Source organism: Oncorhynchus kisutch, linkage group LG17, assembly GCF_002021735.2.
Source record: "Oncorhynchus kisutch isolate 150728-3 linkage group LG17, Okis_V2, whole genome shotgun sequence".
In the NCBI taxonomy this organism is placed as follows: Eukaryota; Metazoa; Chordata; class Actinopteri; order Salmoniformes; family Salmonidae; genus Oncorhynchus; species Oncorhynchus kisutch.
In genome coordinates, this window is record NC_034190.2 from 26,070,596 (window position 1) to 26,089,680 (window position 19,085).

Below are 19,085 nucleotides of genomic sequence, written 5' to 3' on the forward strand. Positions count from 1 at the left end.
TCTCCTCTGAACTGTTGATATTGAGATGTGTCTGTTACTTGAACTCTGTGACGCATTTATTGGGCTGCAATTTCTGAGGCTGGCATCTCTGGGTCTTCCATTCCTTTGGCGGTCTTCATGAGAGTCAGTTTCATCATAGCCCTTAATGGTTTTTGCGACTGCACTTGAATAGAATTTTCCAGATTGACTGACCAGGTCTTAAAGTAATGGACTGTCATTTCTCTTTGCTTATTTGAGCTGTTCTTGCCTTAATATGGACTTTCACCAAATAGGACTTAAACGCATTAAAGAAATACCACAAATTAACTTTTAATAAGGCAAACCTGTTAATTGAAATGCATTCCAGGTGACTACCTCATGAAGTTGATTGAGAGAATGCCAAGAGTGTGCAAAGCTGTCTTCATAATGACTGGGTGTATTGATACACCATCCAAAGCGTGTTTTACCCATCCACCAATAGGTTCTATCTTTGTGAGGCATTGGAAAACCTCCCTCATCTTTGTGGTTGAATCGGTTTTTGAAATCCACTGCTTGACTGAGGGACCTTACGGATAATTGCATGGGTGGGGTACAGAGATGAGGTAGTCATCAAAAAAATCATGTTAAACACCATTATTGCACACAGAGTGCAACATGTGACGTGTTAGGCCAATTGGAACCTATTTAGGCTAGGCATGACAAAAGGGTTTAATACAGACTCAAGACATTTCAGCTTTCCATTTTTAAATAATCAAAAAACATCCACTTTGATAGTATGGGGTATTGTCTGTAGGGCCAGTGACAAATCTCAATTTAATACATTTTAAATTCAGGCTGTAACACAAAATATGGAAAAAGTCAAGGGGTATTAATATTTTTTCATGGCACTATCTACCAGACCTCTTAATATAGCCTTTGACAAAATGATTGTTAAGGGGAGATGGATGTCTAACGAAAAATTAGATTCATATGAAAGGTGAATATTTTAGATATCCTGACAGAATGGAGTGAGAAAAAGATGACTAACCATTTCTGTTTCTTGAATTAAAGTGCAACATTGCCACCTAGTGGTCTTACTATCATAATTCCATGCTCAATATTCAAATAAAATTGTCTTTGTCACATACGCCGAATACACCAGGTGTACACCTTACAGTGAAATGCTTACGTACAAGCCCTTAACCAACAATGCAGTTAAAAAATAGATAAGGAAAAAGTATAGTGTAAGAGCAGCAGTAAAATAACAGTAGCGAGGGTTACTGGTAGAGTCAATGTGTGGGGACACAGATTAGTCAAGGTAATATGTACGTGTAGGTAGAGTTAACGTGGCTGAGTAGATAGAGTAGCAGCAGTGTAACAGGTGGGGGGGGGGGGGTGCAACCACTTGCAGTGGAGTAGCAGAGAGAACAGTCTGACTAAGGTGGCTGGAGTCTGACAATTTTTAGGGCCTTCCTTGGACACCGCCTAGTATACAGGTCCTAGATAGCAGGAAGCTTGGCCAGTGATGTACTGAGCTGTACACTACCCTCTGTTGTGCCATGCGGTTGCCATACCGGGCAGTGATGCAACCAGGATGCCATCGATAGTACAGCTGTAGAACTTGAGGATCCATGCCAAATCATTTTAACTGTATTTTGCAGCTCACTGTTTTTAGTCTGCCCTCTCACCATGACAGCCTCCAGACAACTTGTGTGACTTGATGCATGCTTATGTCTGCCATCCTAGCAGAAGGTGAAAAATGACTGAAGGGAACAAAGACAAGTCAAATGAAGCCAGGGCAGTATGCGGGGCAGCAGCGTAGCCTAGTGGTTAGAGCGTTGGACTAGTAACCGGAAGGTTGAGAGTTCAAACCCCCGAGCTGACAAGGTACAAATCTGTCGTTCTGCCCCTGTAAAGGCAGTTAACCCACTGTTCCCAGGCCGTCATTGAAAATAAGAATGTGTTCTTAACTGACTTGCCTGGTTAAATAAAAGGTAAAATTTTAACAATTTCAGTTTGATCCCATTCACAGCAAATGTTTTAAATCTATCAAAACCTTTTTTCCCCCCCACCCTTCAGTCTGAACCAGACTAAAAACAGTAGTTTGAATACTGTCCCTGATCAGCACTTGTCCCAAACCCCACTAGATGGCACCAGGAGTTGAAAACCCTAACCCATTGGGAAGACGTCACAAGCTTTCCAAGTGAAGCAGAATGCTAGGCTCATTGGTTAGTCCCAGTGTAACATTATGTTCATTTACAATGTGCAAGATTAAGCCCAACATACTTGCAACCTTTGGGGGGGATGGGAAAATACTGGCTGCTAAATCTTAGAATGGAATCCAAAACAAAACTGAGCATCAGTTTGGATTTCAGGCCAACTCATCCTCACATCTTTAACCTGTTCTAGCTAGGTGTTAAAGGATAGTCTTCAAAGAATTGCAGAAAACTGAAGCGTCAAAGGAATCAATAAAGCACGAATGAATGGCGTGTAACAATTTTATTTTTTAGTACAACAGTTAAGTCAACTAGTAACATCTATTAAGATTCCAAAGTGTGTTCCTCTTTTGCATTCCATGTGTAGACCCACTTCCAGTAACATCCTAGATGATTCAAACGTCTGGCAAAGTTACTTCATTGCCCTACAACAGCACTAAGTCATGTGCTTTGAGACAAAACTCCACTTTACAAATGCATAAAATCTGCAGTGGCACAAAGATTAGATGTAGGGTGTCTGAAATGGCACCCTATTCCATATAGTGCACTACTTTTGGGTAGTGTAATAGGATCAGGATGCCATATCAGCCCTAGCTCTTTAAAGAACAAGACTAGCAGATCTCTGAACAGCAAAAGCTGCAATATGACACCTGATGTTGTGAAAAAGGTGAAACCAATCAATATGTTAACAAACAGTGATCAATAAGTGCTATGAACAGTCAGGTGTGAGATACACGGGGACACTGTTCCAAAGCGGCACTATGGAATAGAGAGATCATGTCGAGGGCCTATGCACAGCACATGCTTCCTTAAAGGACAACTACATACACTGCTATTTTCATTAGGTCAGAAGCTGCAATGACAAAAGCTACATATCCAAAGAAATGGGCTGTGTATGAAATAGTTACTAGAGGTCAAATCCTTGCTTCCTCTTTTCATTAATCTCTCAAAGCTTCATTGGTGGTATAAGGATATTACCTTGGATCCTATCCTCCAATGCCATTTGAAAGGAATTGAGGATTTGAAGGCTAGTAACATTTAAACAGCTGTGGAATAGAAGCAACAAGGAGACCAATATCCACATGTAAAACTATAGCAAGTACACTTATAGCAGAGAAGCTAAATTCACAAACGGGGAGAACTTAATTTCCTTCATAAAGTGGGTGGCAGGGAACAAAAATACTGGCCATCAACTAAATATAAATCAATCTTTGGATACGTAAAAAACCCTATAGTATACAATTCCCCCATAGACTGAACTGTTCAGTTTTCTGATGTCTCAGCACCGCCCTCTTTGGTTTCCTTCTTAGCACGCACCTCTTCCAGTTTCTTGTCCTGGGAAGAAAGAGAAGTGACATCTTTCAAACGTGAAATTCTTAACAGACAATACATTCCTTTGCCAATTTGTCACAAGCTTGACCAGTGATAGTGTTGACCATTGATGTGAAGTCAATTAAAAACAATCATAAAACACTTAACTTTTTCCTGCAAGTCTCCCAAATTCATGTACAAATTACCTCAAACTAGTCTGTATCCCTGCACACTGTATATATATATATGTATATGTATATGTATATGTATATGTATATGTATATATATATATATATATATATATATATATATATATATATTAGCCTAGTTATTCTTAGTGTTACTTTTATTTTAGCCTACTTGGTAAATACTTTCTTCTTGAACTGCAGTTGGTTAAGGGCTTGTAAGTAAACATTTCACGGTAAAGTCTACACTTGTTGTAGTCTGCGCACGTGGCAAAAAAGTTGAATTTGATCCAAACCAACTGAACTCATTTGCAGATACGTGATCAAGCCGTTGGATACACCCACTGGGGTGGTGGTCTCCTTTAGGAATGGTTATTCGAATAGCCAAATGGATGTTGGTATTCAACTACTGGAGTTGTAGACATTGGACGGGGAGAACAGCAAAATGGCCATAATTACCCTTGTTACTTTAGCTTGTTAGCTTTTTATAACAATTTGATGCAGTTACTGTTACAGCCACTACCAGATGGTACAGTCGGGCCTTAATGGCCATGTACTCTTATAAACTCCACAAGGCACAGGCAGAAGAGGGAGGACTGGCCACCCCTCAGGGCCTGAGTCCTCTAGGTTTCTTCGTAGGGAGTTTTTCCTAACGAATGTGCTTCTGCATCTGATGTGCTTGCAGTTGTAGGCTGGGATTCTGAATAAGCACTATGACTAGAGGTCGTAATGTTTATGACTTCAAGCCTATCAACTCCCGAGATGAGGCTGGTGTAACCGAAGTGAAATGGCTAGCTAGTTAGCGAGCGCTAATAGAGTTTCAAACCTCACTCGCTCTGAGACTGAGTAGTTGTTCCACTTGCTCTGCATGGGTAACGCTGCGTCGAGGGTGGCTATTGTCGTTGTGTTCCTGGTTCGAGCGAGGAGAGGGACGGAAGCTATACTGTTACACTGGCAATACTAAAGTGCCTATAAGAACAGGGAAGGGAAATAGTTATTATAGGACTACCTAAAACTTCTTACCTGGGAATATTGAAGACTCATGTTGAAAGGAACCACCAGCTTTTATGTTTTCATGTTCTGAGCAAGGAACTGAAACGTTAGCTTTCTTACATAGCACATATTGCACTTTTACTTTCTCCAACACTTTGTTTTTGCATTATTTAAACCAAATTGAACATGTTTCATTATTTATTTGAGGCTAAATTGATTTTATTGATGCATTATATTAAGTTAAAATAAGTGTTCATTTAGGATTGTCATTATTACAAATAAATAAGCAGAGTAATCGGCTTTTTTGGTCCTCTAATAATCGGTATCGGCGTTAAACATAATCGGTCGACCTCTAACTATGACATCTGCCAATGTAAAAAGGGCTTTATAAATACATTTGATAACCTATGGCAGCAATAAGTTTAACTAGCGCAAAAATATTATTCTAATAACGAAATCCCTAATGTCCTACAAACAGCATGAATAACAGCAGTTTTTAGCCAAGGTCAAAAGCTCGCTAGCAAGAACCGCACCCTCCTGAATGGGTGTCAGCCGTGTCGAAATTTGTACAAACTTTGGAAATGTTACTGTGGTCGCTATCTAGGCGCAGGCCATTAAGTCACTGATCATGTTCCAGAGCGTCAACACCATGATGCATCATGGGTAAATTGTGACTGATCTACAAATAGTCATTATTTATGATGCAAGGTGATTTGGAGTTAGCAGTCACCTGCAATATTAAACAACCCCACAGTCTTGTCCTTCATTGAAAATGACTGGTAGCCGAGTCAGATGATCACAGCAAGACAGATCTGCAGGTTAAAAAAAAAGTTAGTCCAACATACCTTCTCCTTGAACTTCTCACTCATGGCTGCCTGAAGGGCCTCCTTGTTTTCTTTGTTAGCCTCCATCTTCTGGTTAAGCTTCTCCTCCGCTATCTTGCTGAAGTTGTTGTTCTCCTCCATGGCTTTCCTTTGCACCTCCTTCTCATGCTCCCGCTTCTCAGCGAGGTGTTTCAGAACCTCCGCTTCATGGGACTGGAGGATGACACAAGAGAGGAGTGTGATTCAGACATCCAACTACAAAACATTTTAATAATACAGAGCAGAGTTCCCCAACTGGCTGCAGCCACAGGTGATTTGCCCACACCAAGTTCTGGAGGGCAGGACATAAGACCACCAGCGCCAAGGAGTTTAAACATTTGAAAAATCTGGCCCGAAGTATTCCCCACACAGAGATACAAATGTAAGCAATGAATGAAAGGATTAGGTTTCAGTCAATCACAGCCATTTGAGCTTCTATCAATTTCCAGCCTATCAAAACAAAATAAACACTGAATCTAGTTGATCCCTATCAGAGGATTGTCAGGGCAACAAGGCAAAATATTTTAATAAATACTTGTGATGGTGGGAAGAAAATAAAACAAATCTAGTTACGTCAGGATATTGTAGTCGTATTTGTGATCCTGCATCTTTGGGGGTCCAAAAAGGATCAAATTGATAAAGCAATTAATAAAGTAACACTACTCATAATTTGACGATGAAGCATATCGTAGACAATGCAATATTTTTGCACTAGCCGGCTGTACCAAAACGCCAGTATTTTTTATTCATAGTGTCCTCTTTAAAATAGAGAGGCATTTGTTGCACTTCTAATTCCCTGGCTGATAAAACCCATTATCAAAGCTCAGTCTTATCCCTCTGCAGAAATATTTAGATCAAATCTCATTAAAATTAGTATCAAATCGTAAGAGTGGCAATAAATATTGTATCAGCATCTAAGCAGGGTGGGAAATTAACTTTAGTCCACCTGCCAGTGGCAGGTAGACGGAAAAACGAACAGTCAATCATAAATGTTTCACCCAAGTTCTGTGATAACCTTTTGTTTTTACCTAACAATATACACTACTATTCATGGGTGAGGGTAGATGACCATTTGTCAAAAAAGGTATTTCTGGACAATATATTTCCCTTTAGGGGACCCCTTTTGGCTCAAGAGCATCTCCATAGGCATAGAGTTCAGTGTAGCATCTAACTGGAGCACAACCTACCTTCCTCCTCTCCTCTGCAGCCTCTAGTTTCCTCTGGATCTCCTCCAGGGACAGGTCCTTCTTCTTGGGGGGAGAAAGGGGGAACTCTCCCTTGGCGTCTGGAGCTGGAGCTCCTAGGATCACCTCGAACGCCTGGCCAGACGCACGTTTGTCAATCTCCTTAACCAGAATATCTGGATGGGACAAATGATGCATTTCAGTTAATGAAACAAGTACACCAACATGGCGGTTTCTATGGTAATGGGGAACTTGTCTGTGTGCAAACAGAAATACTAAGCCTTCCAAACAAGGGAAGAGGACTCAGGACAGGGATACGAACAATTCAAGGGGGGGGGGGGGGGGGGGTACAGACTAGAGGTCGACCGATGAATCGGAATGGCCGATAAGTTCTCATAACAATCGGAAATTGGTATTTCTGGACACCGATTTTGGCGATTTTTTAAATACATTTTTACACACCTTTATTTAACTAGGCAAGTCAGTTAAGAACACATTCTTATTTTCAATGATGGGCTAGGATCGGTGGGTTAACTGCCTCGTTCAGGGGCAGAACGACAGATTTTCACCTTGTTAGTCCAACGCAATAACAACCTGCCTCTCACATTGCACTCCACAAGGAGCATGTTACGCAAATGCAGTAAGCCAAGGTAAGTTGCTAGCTAGTTAAACTTATATTATAAAAAACAAATCAATCATAATCACTAGTTAACTACACATGGTTGATGATATTGCTAGATATTATCTAGCGTGTCCTGCGTTGCATATAATCTGACTGAGCATACAAGCATCTGACTGAGCAGTGGTAGGCAGAAGCTGGTGCGTAAATATTCATTCAAACAGCACATTCATGCATTTTGCCAGCAGCTCTTCGTTGAGTGTCAGAGCATTGCGCTGTATATGACTTCAAGCCTATCAACTCCTGAGATGAGGCTGGTGTAACCGAAGTGAAATGGCTACCTAGTTAGCGCGCGCTAATAGCGTTTCAAACGTCACTCGCTCTGAGCCTTCTAGTAGTTGTTCCCCTTGCTCTGCATGGGTAACGCTGCTTCAATGGTGGCTGTTGTCGTTGTGTTCCTGGTTCGAGCCCAGGGAGGAGCGAGAGGGATGGAAGCTATACTGTTACACTGGCAAAACTAAAGTGCCTATAAGAAAAGTCAATAGTCAAAGAAAGGTTAATGAAATACAAATAGTAGAGGGAAATAGTCCTATAATAAACTACCTAAAAGTTCTTACCTGGGAATATTGAAGACTCATGTTAAAAGGAACCACCAGCTTTCATATGTTCTCATGTTCTGAGCAAGGAACTGAAACGTTAGCACATATTGCACGCCCAAAACTTTGTTTTTGCATGACTTAAACTAAATTGAACACGTTTCATTATTTATTTGAGGCCAAATTGATTTTATTGATGTATTATATTAAGTTAAAATAAGTGTTCATTCAGTATTGTTGTAATTGTCATTATTACAACTAAATAAATAAAATTGGCCAATTAATCAGTATCTGCTTTTTTGGTCCTCCAATAATTGTTGAAAAATCATAATCGGTTGACCTCTAGTAGAGACAGAATTGGGCCGCTAGACATTTAATTAAGGCTCCCTGTAAAAAAAAAATATATATATATATATATATATATATATATTCTCTCATCTGGACTGATGGGAAGACATGACTGGTGAAAACCATATGGTGGAAGCTCATTAGACTGGCTTCCACCTGGTCACTAAGATAAGTGGACTGATTATTTTCAGCTTTTAAAACAATCACAACTTGCCTCCGCAGGAAGAGGCCATTTCAGCAGTGGACAGAGTCAATGTACCTGTAAGGAAGAAAATGTATCAATTAGTATCATATTTATTTAATAAAGCCCTTTTGAAATCAGTTGTCAGAGGGCTTTTACAGTAACCCGGCCTAGACACCAACAAGCACACGTAATAAACCTTTAAAAATGCATTAGTATGTCCTTGAACATGAAGAACCAGCTACACCCACTCCCTGCAGACTGGATTAAATCTCCATCTTCACAAGGTGCCTGAATCAACAGAGCACTAGCACCCTCTAGTGTGATAGTGTTCCACCTGAACACAGCGCGGTCTCTAACTAAACAGAGCTGCGAAAAACAAAACATGACCCACTCAGTGGGGACATCCTTCGGTCATGTTCAACACTGCAACAAACCACCGCCCTATAAAAAATTTAAAAAAACTGGCATTCATTCACAGCTAACTATATGGCACATTGAAACAGTAGGGCCAGGACGATACCAGTATTCATTAGTATCGTGGCAAGGAAACGAAACAAGGAATCAAACATATGTTGTCATCCAGACATTTATTTTCCCAACTGAAGCACAATATTTTACATGTTTTTTTAAAAGACCAAATAGTTAGACTTCACACTCTTATTTTTGCCATGAAAACAATACGGGTATTTTGCCGGCACTACCGTCTAGCAGATGGGCGAGGCCCTTTCAATGCCAGGCTACAGCCTCAGTTGCAGGGATACATGTTGATGAATAAACAGGCTGCGTCTCAGAACAAAAGGCTAAAGCTTACCAACATTTCAGGGGGTTGAAAATGTCATTGGGGAGCTACAAAAGATATTTGGCAGCTATAATATACAACGGAAGCCAACAAGACTAATCTCTGAATATAGACGCAGTCAGCAGAACACAAGCTGCAAAAACGGTGCACCTGTTTGTGCGTGTAGTTCACTAGCTAAAAAACACAAGGGGGGGGCAAAAGTTCGAGAGCACGTAGTTATAATACTTCAACCATTCAAAAGCAAAAATAATCATAATCACCGTTATTCGCTAAATACAAGAGCATGTACTGGAATTTGACTGGTAAAGTGGTGCTGCCAAAGTCAGACAAAAGACGCAGAGGTTTGTCAAGAGCGCAATGATAAATATCAACTTACGTAAGAACGTATAAAGTGTTCCCATGTAGCTAGCTCATTATGCACTTAACCCAAATTCATTGTATTGGGAAAAAAAATTAAGGGGGGGGGGCACCTGCGGCAATCAAAATATAACAAAGTCTAAATACAGAGACTAGATAACGTTTCAGGGTCACAAAACTTGTTTTGGTTCCAAAATATTAGGTAACGGTACAAGAAAGCCGCTTTTGTTTGGTTGCAATGAACGTCAACGTGAGCAGCTGCAAACAAAGAGGGGCGCGTGCTCCAACAGCTCAGCCCGCTTTGCGACTTGCACGATGCCCCTCTTATCAAGTTCAACGTGTTTGAACAACTGGTAAACTGATTTTTAACCTGAACGTTCAGTTAACAATAATTGAAAACGTCAATAACCTTGAAAATTGTTAGTGGCGACGGAAAACTTCAAATATGGATGGCAACAGCGTTTGTTTTTCAAATACGATGCAAACAAAATGCTTACATCGAAATGCATCAATGAATGGCTCAAAGTAAGCCAAATTAGCGCTTTTAAAATTTCAATGAACTGTGCATATTATAGTAAATGCTGAATGACTTGTTACTAGCTAGTTACGTCGTGTAATCAATATAAAGTCATTTGCGCCACGCACTATCAAGTGTGCATCCCTACCCAATAAGTAATGTCAAGACAAACAACTTGTCACTGTCTGAAGGCAACAGAACAATCAAAAGATGACTAACGTTACAGTACCACGGCACTAAAGCAGCTAACCAGCCATCCATCCACTTTTTTGTTACAATTACATTCCATTTTCACTAGAGCAGTCAAACCATTTTCAAATACATGAAATTAGCTAGGTTGGTTGTTAGTTAACGTACAAAGAAAAGACAACCATGGCATTTAGCCAATATTGAAGCTGAGAGGTAAACCCATTTTATCACCACTCGACCAACTCGTTTAAAAAAAATACATATCAGGCAAGATTAGCTAGAACATCCCAATCTTTAAATCATATTTTGTAGGGATAACGTTAACTACGCAACAGAGTAACGTGCCACCCACCTTCACAAACAGTGAAACCAACTCCTCCTCAGCAGCCAGACTTTAGCCGCGAATTTTCTGCTCGAGCATGGCCAGTTCGCGCATAAAAAGACCCAAATGTGTCGTCAATGCCAATTCTGCAATTCTATTGGCTGTTTACTCCTCTCTCCGCACTCTTGGTAGTTGTAGTTTTTGGTATTTCTAGACATCAGCACAGACAAGACGAGCGTCTCCATAACATTTAATTACTTTGGTAATGAATAATGAACGTTGAATGTATTTAGTGGAATATATACATTTATTGTTTCCATTTTATTCATCGAAAATATGTGTATTTTGGGGATGAAATGTCAAACGTGTGTCCTTGACCTGCATTTAAGGGCTTACAGCCCTTGAATAAAGTGTGATGATTACATAAGTCTTCAATGTATCGCTCCAACTAACCAGATGCACGTTCTTGACCGTGAACTATCGAGGACTGCTTTTGCCTTCATCTGTGTATTGGCCATAGTAGACTGACTGAAGGGTAGCTATAAAATTTATTGGATGAAATAGCGTTTTTATCACGTTGTCTGTGCTATTTGGGCTCCCGAGTGGCACAGGAGTCTAAGGCACTGCATCTCAATGCTAGAGGCGGCACTACAGACCTGGTTCGATTCCAGGCTGTATCACAACCGGCCGTGATTGGGAGTCACATAGTGCGCCGCACATTTGGCCCAGGGTTGTCCGGGTTAGGGTTTGGCTGGGGTATTTGTTCTTAACTGACTTGTCTAGTTAAATAAAGGATACATAAATACATTTTTAAAAATCGAATATATGTATATATTTTTTTAATCACACAGAGAGCCATGACTGCAGAGGATCCATGGAATGACCCATGTTTCCTCCAGAGCCAGAAAGCTGCAGTTATACATCATTTATCAACATAATTTATTGTATTGTTATTAGAGGACTTGAGAGGGCTACATCCCCAATCCTGAAGGAAGTCAGCTTCTGCCTGTGTATTTGTTAGGTAATGTCACACCCCAGGACTCCAACACTGAGGCTATAAGAAATCTCTCAAGGCTTTATGTTTGTTCTCTATAACTAGGCTAGCGCACCATAAACTTCACAGTCTACAAACTCTTATCTCTTAAGAAAAGTGTTTTTTCAGGAAGAGAGGGAGACAAGGGGAGGCAGAAGATGGAGAAGGAAAGAGAAAGGGAAGATAAAGAGAGGAAGAAAATAGCTGTCACATGATAAGTCCCGTACTGAAAAAAGATTGAAACTAAATAAAAGGTAGCACATTGGAGCTGCATAGCCTATAACCTACATTGTAGGTTTTCTTTCTTTACTGTCACATAAGTCTCTTACTTATCCCATATTCTGTAGTTGGAGGATTTACTACAGTCTCATTTCTGCTTGGCACCATGTTTGCCATCCTTTCATGTCACCATATGGTGGTCCACTTCAGGCAAGATGAGTTACATCCCCCTTCCTCATTGTCTACCCACAGCTACCATCATCCATCATCAAATCAAATCACATTTTATTGGTCACATACAAATATTTAGCAGATGTTCTTGAGGGTGTAGAAAAATTATTGTGTTCCTAACTCCAGCAGTGCAGTAGTAACTAACAATTCACAACAATACACACAAATCTAAAAGTAAAAGAATGGAATTAAGAAATACATAAATATTAGGACGAGCGATGTCTGAGTGGCATTGACTAAAATACAGTAGAATACAGTACTGTATGTACATATGAATTGAGTACACCAGTATGTAAACATTATTAAAAGTGACAAGTGTTCCATGTAAAGTGACTAGTGATTCCATGTCTATGAGCAGCAGCCTCGAAGGTGCAGGGTTCAGTAACCCTGTGGTAGACGGCTATTGATGGCTATTTAACATTCTGATGGCCTTGAGATAGAAGCTGTTTTTCAGTCTCTCAGTCCCAGCTTTGATGCAACTCGGGTGGTTGATATCCTTGATGATTTGGCCTTCCTGTGACATCGGATGTTGTAGGTGTCCTGGAGGGCAGGCAGTGTGCCCCCGGTGATGTGTTGGGCAGACCGCACCATCCTCTGGAGAGCTGTGCGGTTGCGTGCGGTGCAGTTGCCATACCAGGCGGTGATACAGCCCGACAGGATACTTTCAATTGTACATCTGTAAAAGTTTGTGAGGGTCTTAGGGGCCCAGCCAAATTTCTTCAGCCTCCTGAGGTTGAAGAGGCACAGTTGCGCCTTCTTAACCACACTAGCTGTGTGGGTGGACCATTTCAAATTGTCAGTGATGTGTACACAGAGGAACTTGAAGCTTTTCACCTTCTCCACTGCGGTCCCGTCGATGTGAATAGGGGCATGCTCTCTCTGCCTCTTGAATTCCACGATCAGCTCCTTCGTTTAGTTGACATTGAGGGAGGGGTTATTTTCCTGGCACCACTCCGTCAGGGGCCCTCACCTCCTTCCTGTAGTCTGTCTCGTCATGGTTGGTAATCAGGCCTACTACTGTTGTGTCGTCTGCAAACCTGATGATTGATTTGGAGGCGTGCTTGGTCACCCAGTCGTGGGTGAACAGGGAGTACAGGAGGGGGCAAAGCATGCACCCTTGTGAGGCCCCTGTGTTGAGGATCAGTGTAGTGGAGGTGTTGTTTCCTACCGTCAACACCTGGGGGGGGGCATCAGGAAGTCCAGGACCCAGTTGCACAGGGCGGGGTTCAGATCCAGGGCCCCAAGCTTAATGATGAGCTTGGAGGGTGCGATGCTGTTGAAGGCTGAGCTATAGTCAATGAACATAATTCTTACATAGGTATTCCTCTTGTCCAGATGCGATAGGGCAGTGTGGAGTACAATGGCGATTGCATCATCTGTGGATCTACTGGGGCAGTATGCAAATTGAAGAGGGTCTGGGGTGTCAGGTAAGGTAGAGGTGATATGATCCTTAACTAGCCTCTCAAAACCCTTCATGATGACAGAAGTGAGTGCTACGGGGCGATAGTTATTTAGTTCAGTCACCTTTGCTTTCTTGGGTATAGGAACAATGATGGACATCTTGAAGCACGTGGGGACAGCAGATTGGGATAGGGACAGATTGAATATTTCCGTAAACACTCCAGCCAGCTTGTCTGCGCATGTTCTGAGGACGCTGCTACGTATGTGCCCTGTGGACGCGGCTAGGTGCAAACATGCTTGAGTTCATTAGGATTGAACGATGGGGACTAATTATTAATAATGGTGGTCAGTGGAACAATGTCTTCTGTCTCCCATTATGTCAGTTGTCCGTTTAGTATGTATCTGACCTCTGCAGAAATTGAACCTATGACCTTGCCATTGCCAGCACCATGCATGCTCTTACTAACTAAGCCACATACAGTATCAGTCTTTGGACAGTCCTTCCTACATGCACCAGTAGCTAGCTATACAATTCATGGGAAAGATCCACTCAATTCCCCTGTACTTGACATACAGAAGGGGGTTATGTAAAGTGTTGGGATTGAGGAAAAATGTAACTTCAATCAATGTGAAATGACAAACCATGTCATTTCATGGTATTTTTAGCTTGATTCTCTCCTGATGGCAAAGAAAAACAATAGCACAGACATTAAAGAGGCATTGCTTTTGTTCAGGCTGTGTGATATCGAGCTCTCTGAATATTTTACACTTTCCTTGGTTTATATTTAGTTTGCTTTTTCTTCGTTTGTGTCACTTCGGTTCTAGCTCACAATTTAACCAATTAAGTTCTATATCAGTTTTACATACTTTAGTTGAATGCACTGATTGTAATTTGGTCAGGATAAAATGAACTATAGATATAACAAAAAATAACTAAAACATACATCAATTAGGCATTTTTAACACAAAGCTTTTGTTATTGTCGTAGCACTGTGTGAAATGTTTCCAGAGTTTGTGGGACTGTACAGAGATTATGGATTCTGCTCTCCCTTTCCAGGCCAGTGAAGTCAGTGTTCATTGATTGCTGTAGTTCAGCCTGCTACCCATTTATATTGTCTATCTATAATCGCTGAGTCACCTAAACCTCTCTGATATGCCCTCATCATTTGAACTGGATATACCCATGGATAATGTATATTTGTCCCCTGTCTGTGACAATGCAAGAGCTTACATTTTCAGGCACAATCTGTTGATCGATTTCACATTGCCATCCATCAAAACAAATCACCATGCCATGTTATTTGTAAAATTAACAAGCATAGTATGAGAATAGATGAGTCTATTTTGCACCTCAATCAACAAGAGATTTCAATCACAATGTGAGTTCCCTGGTTTAATAAAGCATACATAAAATAATTAAGGACCTGCTGCATTGTGCTCCTGTTGATATGGTTTAGGATTGGGGTGCCTCGTCTGTGCCCTGGAGAACAGAATGAGCAGATGGTGCAGACCGCCTGCCTGCCTGCGATTCTCCCCCTCCCAACCTGCCAGCTCTGGTCTCCCCCACTGATTGGTCTGGTCCTCTATTCCGCCACAGGACAAAGACAGACCAAGTCACATCAGTGTCTAGCTGACATCAGTATGTGCAGATGTGACAGGGGATTTGGGGACTGGATGAGGCAGTGAGTCTCTCTCTCTCCATAAAGCCCCATGTGTTTTTTTGAGGGGTCAAGTGTTTACCAGATTAAAGCAGTTTACGGTTGTTGCTCATCTACGTACCAAAACAACAAAAATGTAACTTTGTGGGTCAACCCAAAATATCTGTAATGGTTTTCTTCATCTGAAGGAGAGGTGGACCAAAGCGCAGCGTGGTGGTTATTCATATTCTTTAATTTATAAAGAAACTACACATGAGATAACTAACAAAAACAACAAATGTGAGAAAACCTAAAACAGTCCCATCTGGTGCAAACACAAAGACAGGAACAATCACCCACCAACACACAGTGAAACCCAGGCTACCTAAGTATTTCTCAATCAGAGACAACTAATGACACCTGCCTCTGATTGAGAACCATACTAGGCCGAAACATAGAAATACCCAAATTATAGAAAAACAAACATAGACTGCCCACCCAACTCACGCCCTGACCATACTAACTAAATACAGAACACAGGAAATAAAGGTCAGAACGTGACAATATCAGATTAATCCATGTGTCAAATAATCCCAATAATCTATGGTAGAGGCCCAATTCTTTTTACAAATACGATAAAAACATGATGCTTACCATGGAAATTCTTTAACTAGGTTAGGTCCACTATGCAGACGGTAATTTGCTAAACAAATTCTGTACAACAGGACTTTGTTGCTGTCTGGCAACATACGGGTTCCTCTAGTCTGGTAATTTTTCATGAGCTGAAATTAAAGTTCCCAGAAATGTTCCATGCGCACAAAAAGCTTATTTCTCAAAAATGTTGTGCACAAATTTGTTCACATCCCTGTTAGTGAGAATTTCTCCTTTTCCAAGATAATAGCAACTGCTCAGCCTCCGACCGCAAGGCACTACAAAGGGTAGTGCGGATGGCCCAGTACATCACTGGGGCCAAGCTTCCTGCCATCCAGGACCTCTATACCAGGCGGTGTCAGAGGAAGGCCCTAAAAATTGTCAAAGACTCCAGCCACGCTAGCCATGGACTGTTCTCACTGCTACCACACGGTAAGCGGTGCCGGAGCGCCAAGTCTAGGTCCAAGATGCTTCTACCCCCAAGCCATAAGACTCTTGAACATCCAATCAAATGGCTACCCAGACAATTTGCATTGCCCCCCCCTCCCCCTCTTCACACCACTGCTACTCTCTGTTGTCATCTATGCATAGTCACTTCAATAACTCTACCTACCTGTACATACTTCCTCAACTAACCATGCCCCCGCATTGACTCTGTATCGGTACTCCCCTGTATATAGTCTCGCTATTGTTATTTTACTGCTGCTCTTGGATTACTTGTTACTTTTATCTCTAATTCTTATTTTTTTCAAACTGCATTGTTGGTTAGGGGCTCATAAGTAAGCATTTCACTGTAAGGTATTGTTGTATTCGGCGAATGTGATGAATAAAATTTGATTTGATTTGATAATCCATCCACCTGATAGGTGTGGCATATCAAGAAGCTATGGTTAATAAAAGGTCACTGGAAAATGTGCAGTTTTGTCACACAACACAATGCCACAGATGTCTCAAGTTTTGAGGGCGCGTGCAATTGGCATTCTGACTGCAGGAATCTCCAGCAGAGCTGTTGCCAGAGAATTTAATGTTAATTTTGCTACCTTCAGCTGCCTCAAACATAATTTAAGAGAATTTGGCAGTACATCCAAGTGGCGTCACAACCACAGACCATGTGTAACCATGCCAGTCAAGGACTTCCTCATCCGGCTACATCACCTGCGGGATCGTCTGCGGAGGAGGGGGGGGGGGGGGGGGTTGCTGAGGAGTCTGTCTGTAATAAAGCCCTTTTGTGGGGAAAAGCTCATTCTGATTGGCTGGGGCTGGCTCACCAGTGGGTGGATCTGGCTCCCAAGTGGATGGGCCTATGCGCCCTGCCCAGTCATGTGAAATTCATAGATTAGTGCCTAATAAATGTATTTCAATTGACTGATTTCCTTCTATGAAGTGTAACTCTGTAAAATCTTTGAAATTGTTGCATGTTGCATTTATATTTTTGTTCAGTATAAATCCCATTGGCACAATAAAATGTTATCTGACTTCATGTTCTGAGACACTAACTGCATGGTGGCTCTGTAGCCTAGAGATGAAACAGAGGCACACACACACGCACACACACACACACACACACACACACACACACACACACACACACACACACACACACACACACACACACACACACACACACACACACACACACACACACACACTCAATAAAGGTTAACTGCATGGTGGCTCTGGGGTTCTCCTATGGGGATGGCCAAATAACCCTTATTTCTAAGCGTGTATAGTGATAAACAGAGGCCAACTGGTTGCATGAAGGAGAACACAAGGGGTGGTTATTGGTCTGTGGTTCCCCTGCAGGGCTACCACCGTGAAGAGGTATTCTCTAGTATCACTACACAGGCAAAAACACACACACAGCAGCTGATCTACAAGAAGCATATCCCTGCGGGACGAGAGAGAAAGATTCCCCTTTCAGGATCACTCAAGCATGGCTATATGTGCTGTGGCTGGAGTTGACCCATTTTCATTGGCTCTTCACACACGCGCACACAGCATGGTTTGTCAGAGTCAGTAGGACCAAGTAAAATGTCCCACTGCCTCTAAGGACTGGGGATGAGGTACTCCCAGTTCCCAGTTTGTCCAAATACTGGCTAAAGGTGTGGTAAAGGACGACGGCTGACATGATGTTTGGCTCAGTGCTTAGAGAGAGGTGGCTATGACATGTGTAGGTAGCTTGAAACATCTATGAACTCAGTTGTTGCCTATTGGATTTCTGTGACTGCAGTGACGTTGTGTTTATTTACACAGCATAACAATAGCATTTTTGTAAATATTGTTTGAAGAGGATAGAGCCACAGTACAACTATGTCATGACGATAGCCCTCTAGCAGAGATGTGAATCCCCCCCCCCCTCCTGTTAGGAGGGGGCAGTTTTATGACTTTAACAACCAGTCATCAATTCCGTGCAGAGACTCCTCTCTCCCTGGCCATGCAGTATGGGAGAGAGAGGGTCACAGTAGAACAAAGGAACTCCCCCGCCAAATCCTCCTACCTCCCCGAATTGGGGAATTAAACATTGTTCCTAATTTAGAGAATGTGTAAACGGTTGGTGGAGAAGCCAGCTACGACCCGGTCCGTTTTGTTTCATGTTTGTGACCTCATGAAAGACAATACAGCCACATTACCCTAACTCTGTTTATACAGGTTCCTCAGTTATGAGCCTTGCATTTGAATGTGGGATAAAATGTCTAACGAAGTATAAGAATACTTTTGAAAAGATAACAATCGTTGTCTCTGATTGGGGATCATATATAAGTGGTCATTTTCCGTTTGGGTTTTGTGGGGTGTTGTTTTCCGTTTAGTATCTGTGCCTGACGAAACTGTTCGCTTTCGTTTTTGTATTTGTTATTTTTGTTTGAATGATTCTTGACAATAAAGATCATGAACACTTTCCACGCTGCGCTTTGGTCCACTCTTCCTTACGACGACGAGCGTTACAGTGAGAGCTTGCTCCACACGTGAAATGGTGTGAACTATTGATCACCTAAGGAAGAAGTGCATACTAAACTAGCATATATCAGACTGCAGCTGAACATATGCGCAAATCTAGTGCGAGAACACTGACCGACGCGGAAGCATCTCCAGAGTGAGGTGAACCTCTCAGACCACGTGAACCTCTCACACGATGACCTGAAAGATTCCACAAAGGATGATGGCGACATCGACTGGGCAAACCAGAGCCTCACATCACCAGCTCAACTATCGAAGCCAGCTTCATGAAAATACAATGCACTGCTTTTCTGAATGAGTGTTCGTTAGCGGCATAT

The 19,085-nt window shown here is 41.8% G+C and overlaps 1 protein-coding gene across 2 annotated transcripts; it reads right to left on the reverse strand.

The window, feature by feature from the left end:
• Nucleotides 1-2,442: 2,442 nt before the first annotated feature.
• Nucleotides 2,443-10,776, reverse strand: LOC109908658 (stathmin-like). 2 transcript variants are annotated; one of them, XM_031793457.1, is made up of 5 exons: nucleotides 10,672-10,776; nucleotides 8,488-8,532; nucleotides 6,714-6,886; nucleotides 5,509-5,700; nucleotides 2,443-3,509 (listed from the first exon to the last, which is right to left on the reverse strand). In XM_031793457.1, exons 2-5 carry the CDS (start codon nucleotides 8,504-8,506, stop codon nucleotides 3,438-3,440), a joined length of 456 nt encoding a protein of 151 aa, XP_031649317.1. In that variant the 5' UTR covers nucleotides 8,507-8,532; nucleotides 10,672-10,776; the 3' UTR covers nucleotides 2,443-3,437. The 2 variants fall into 2 exon arrangements, with proteins under 2 accessions (XP_031649317.1, XP_031649316.1); XM_031793456.1 differs by having other exon boundaries at nucleotides 6,714-8,532; nucleotides 10,672-10,735.
• Between the last annotated feature and the right edge of the window lie 8,309 nt (nucleotides 10,777-19,085).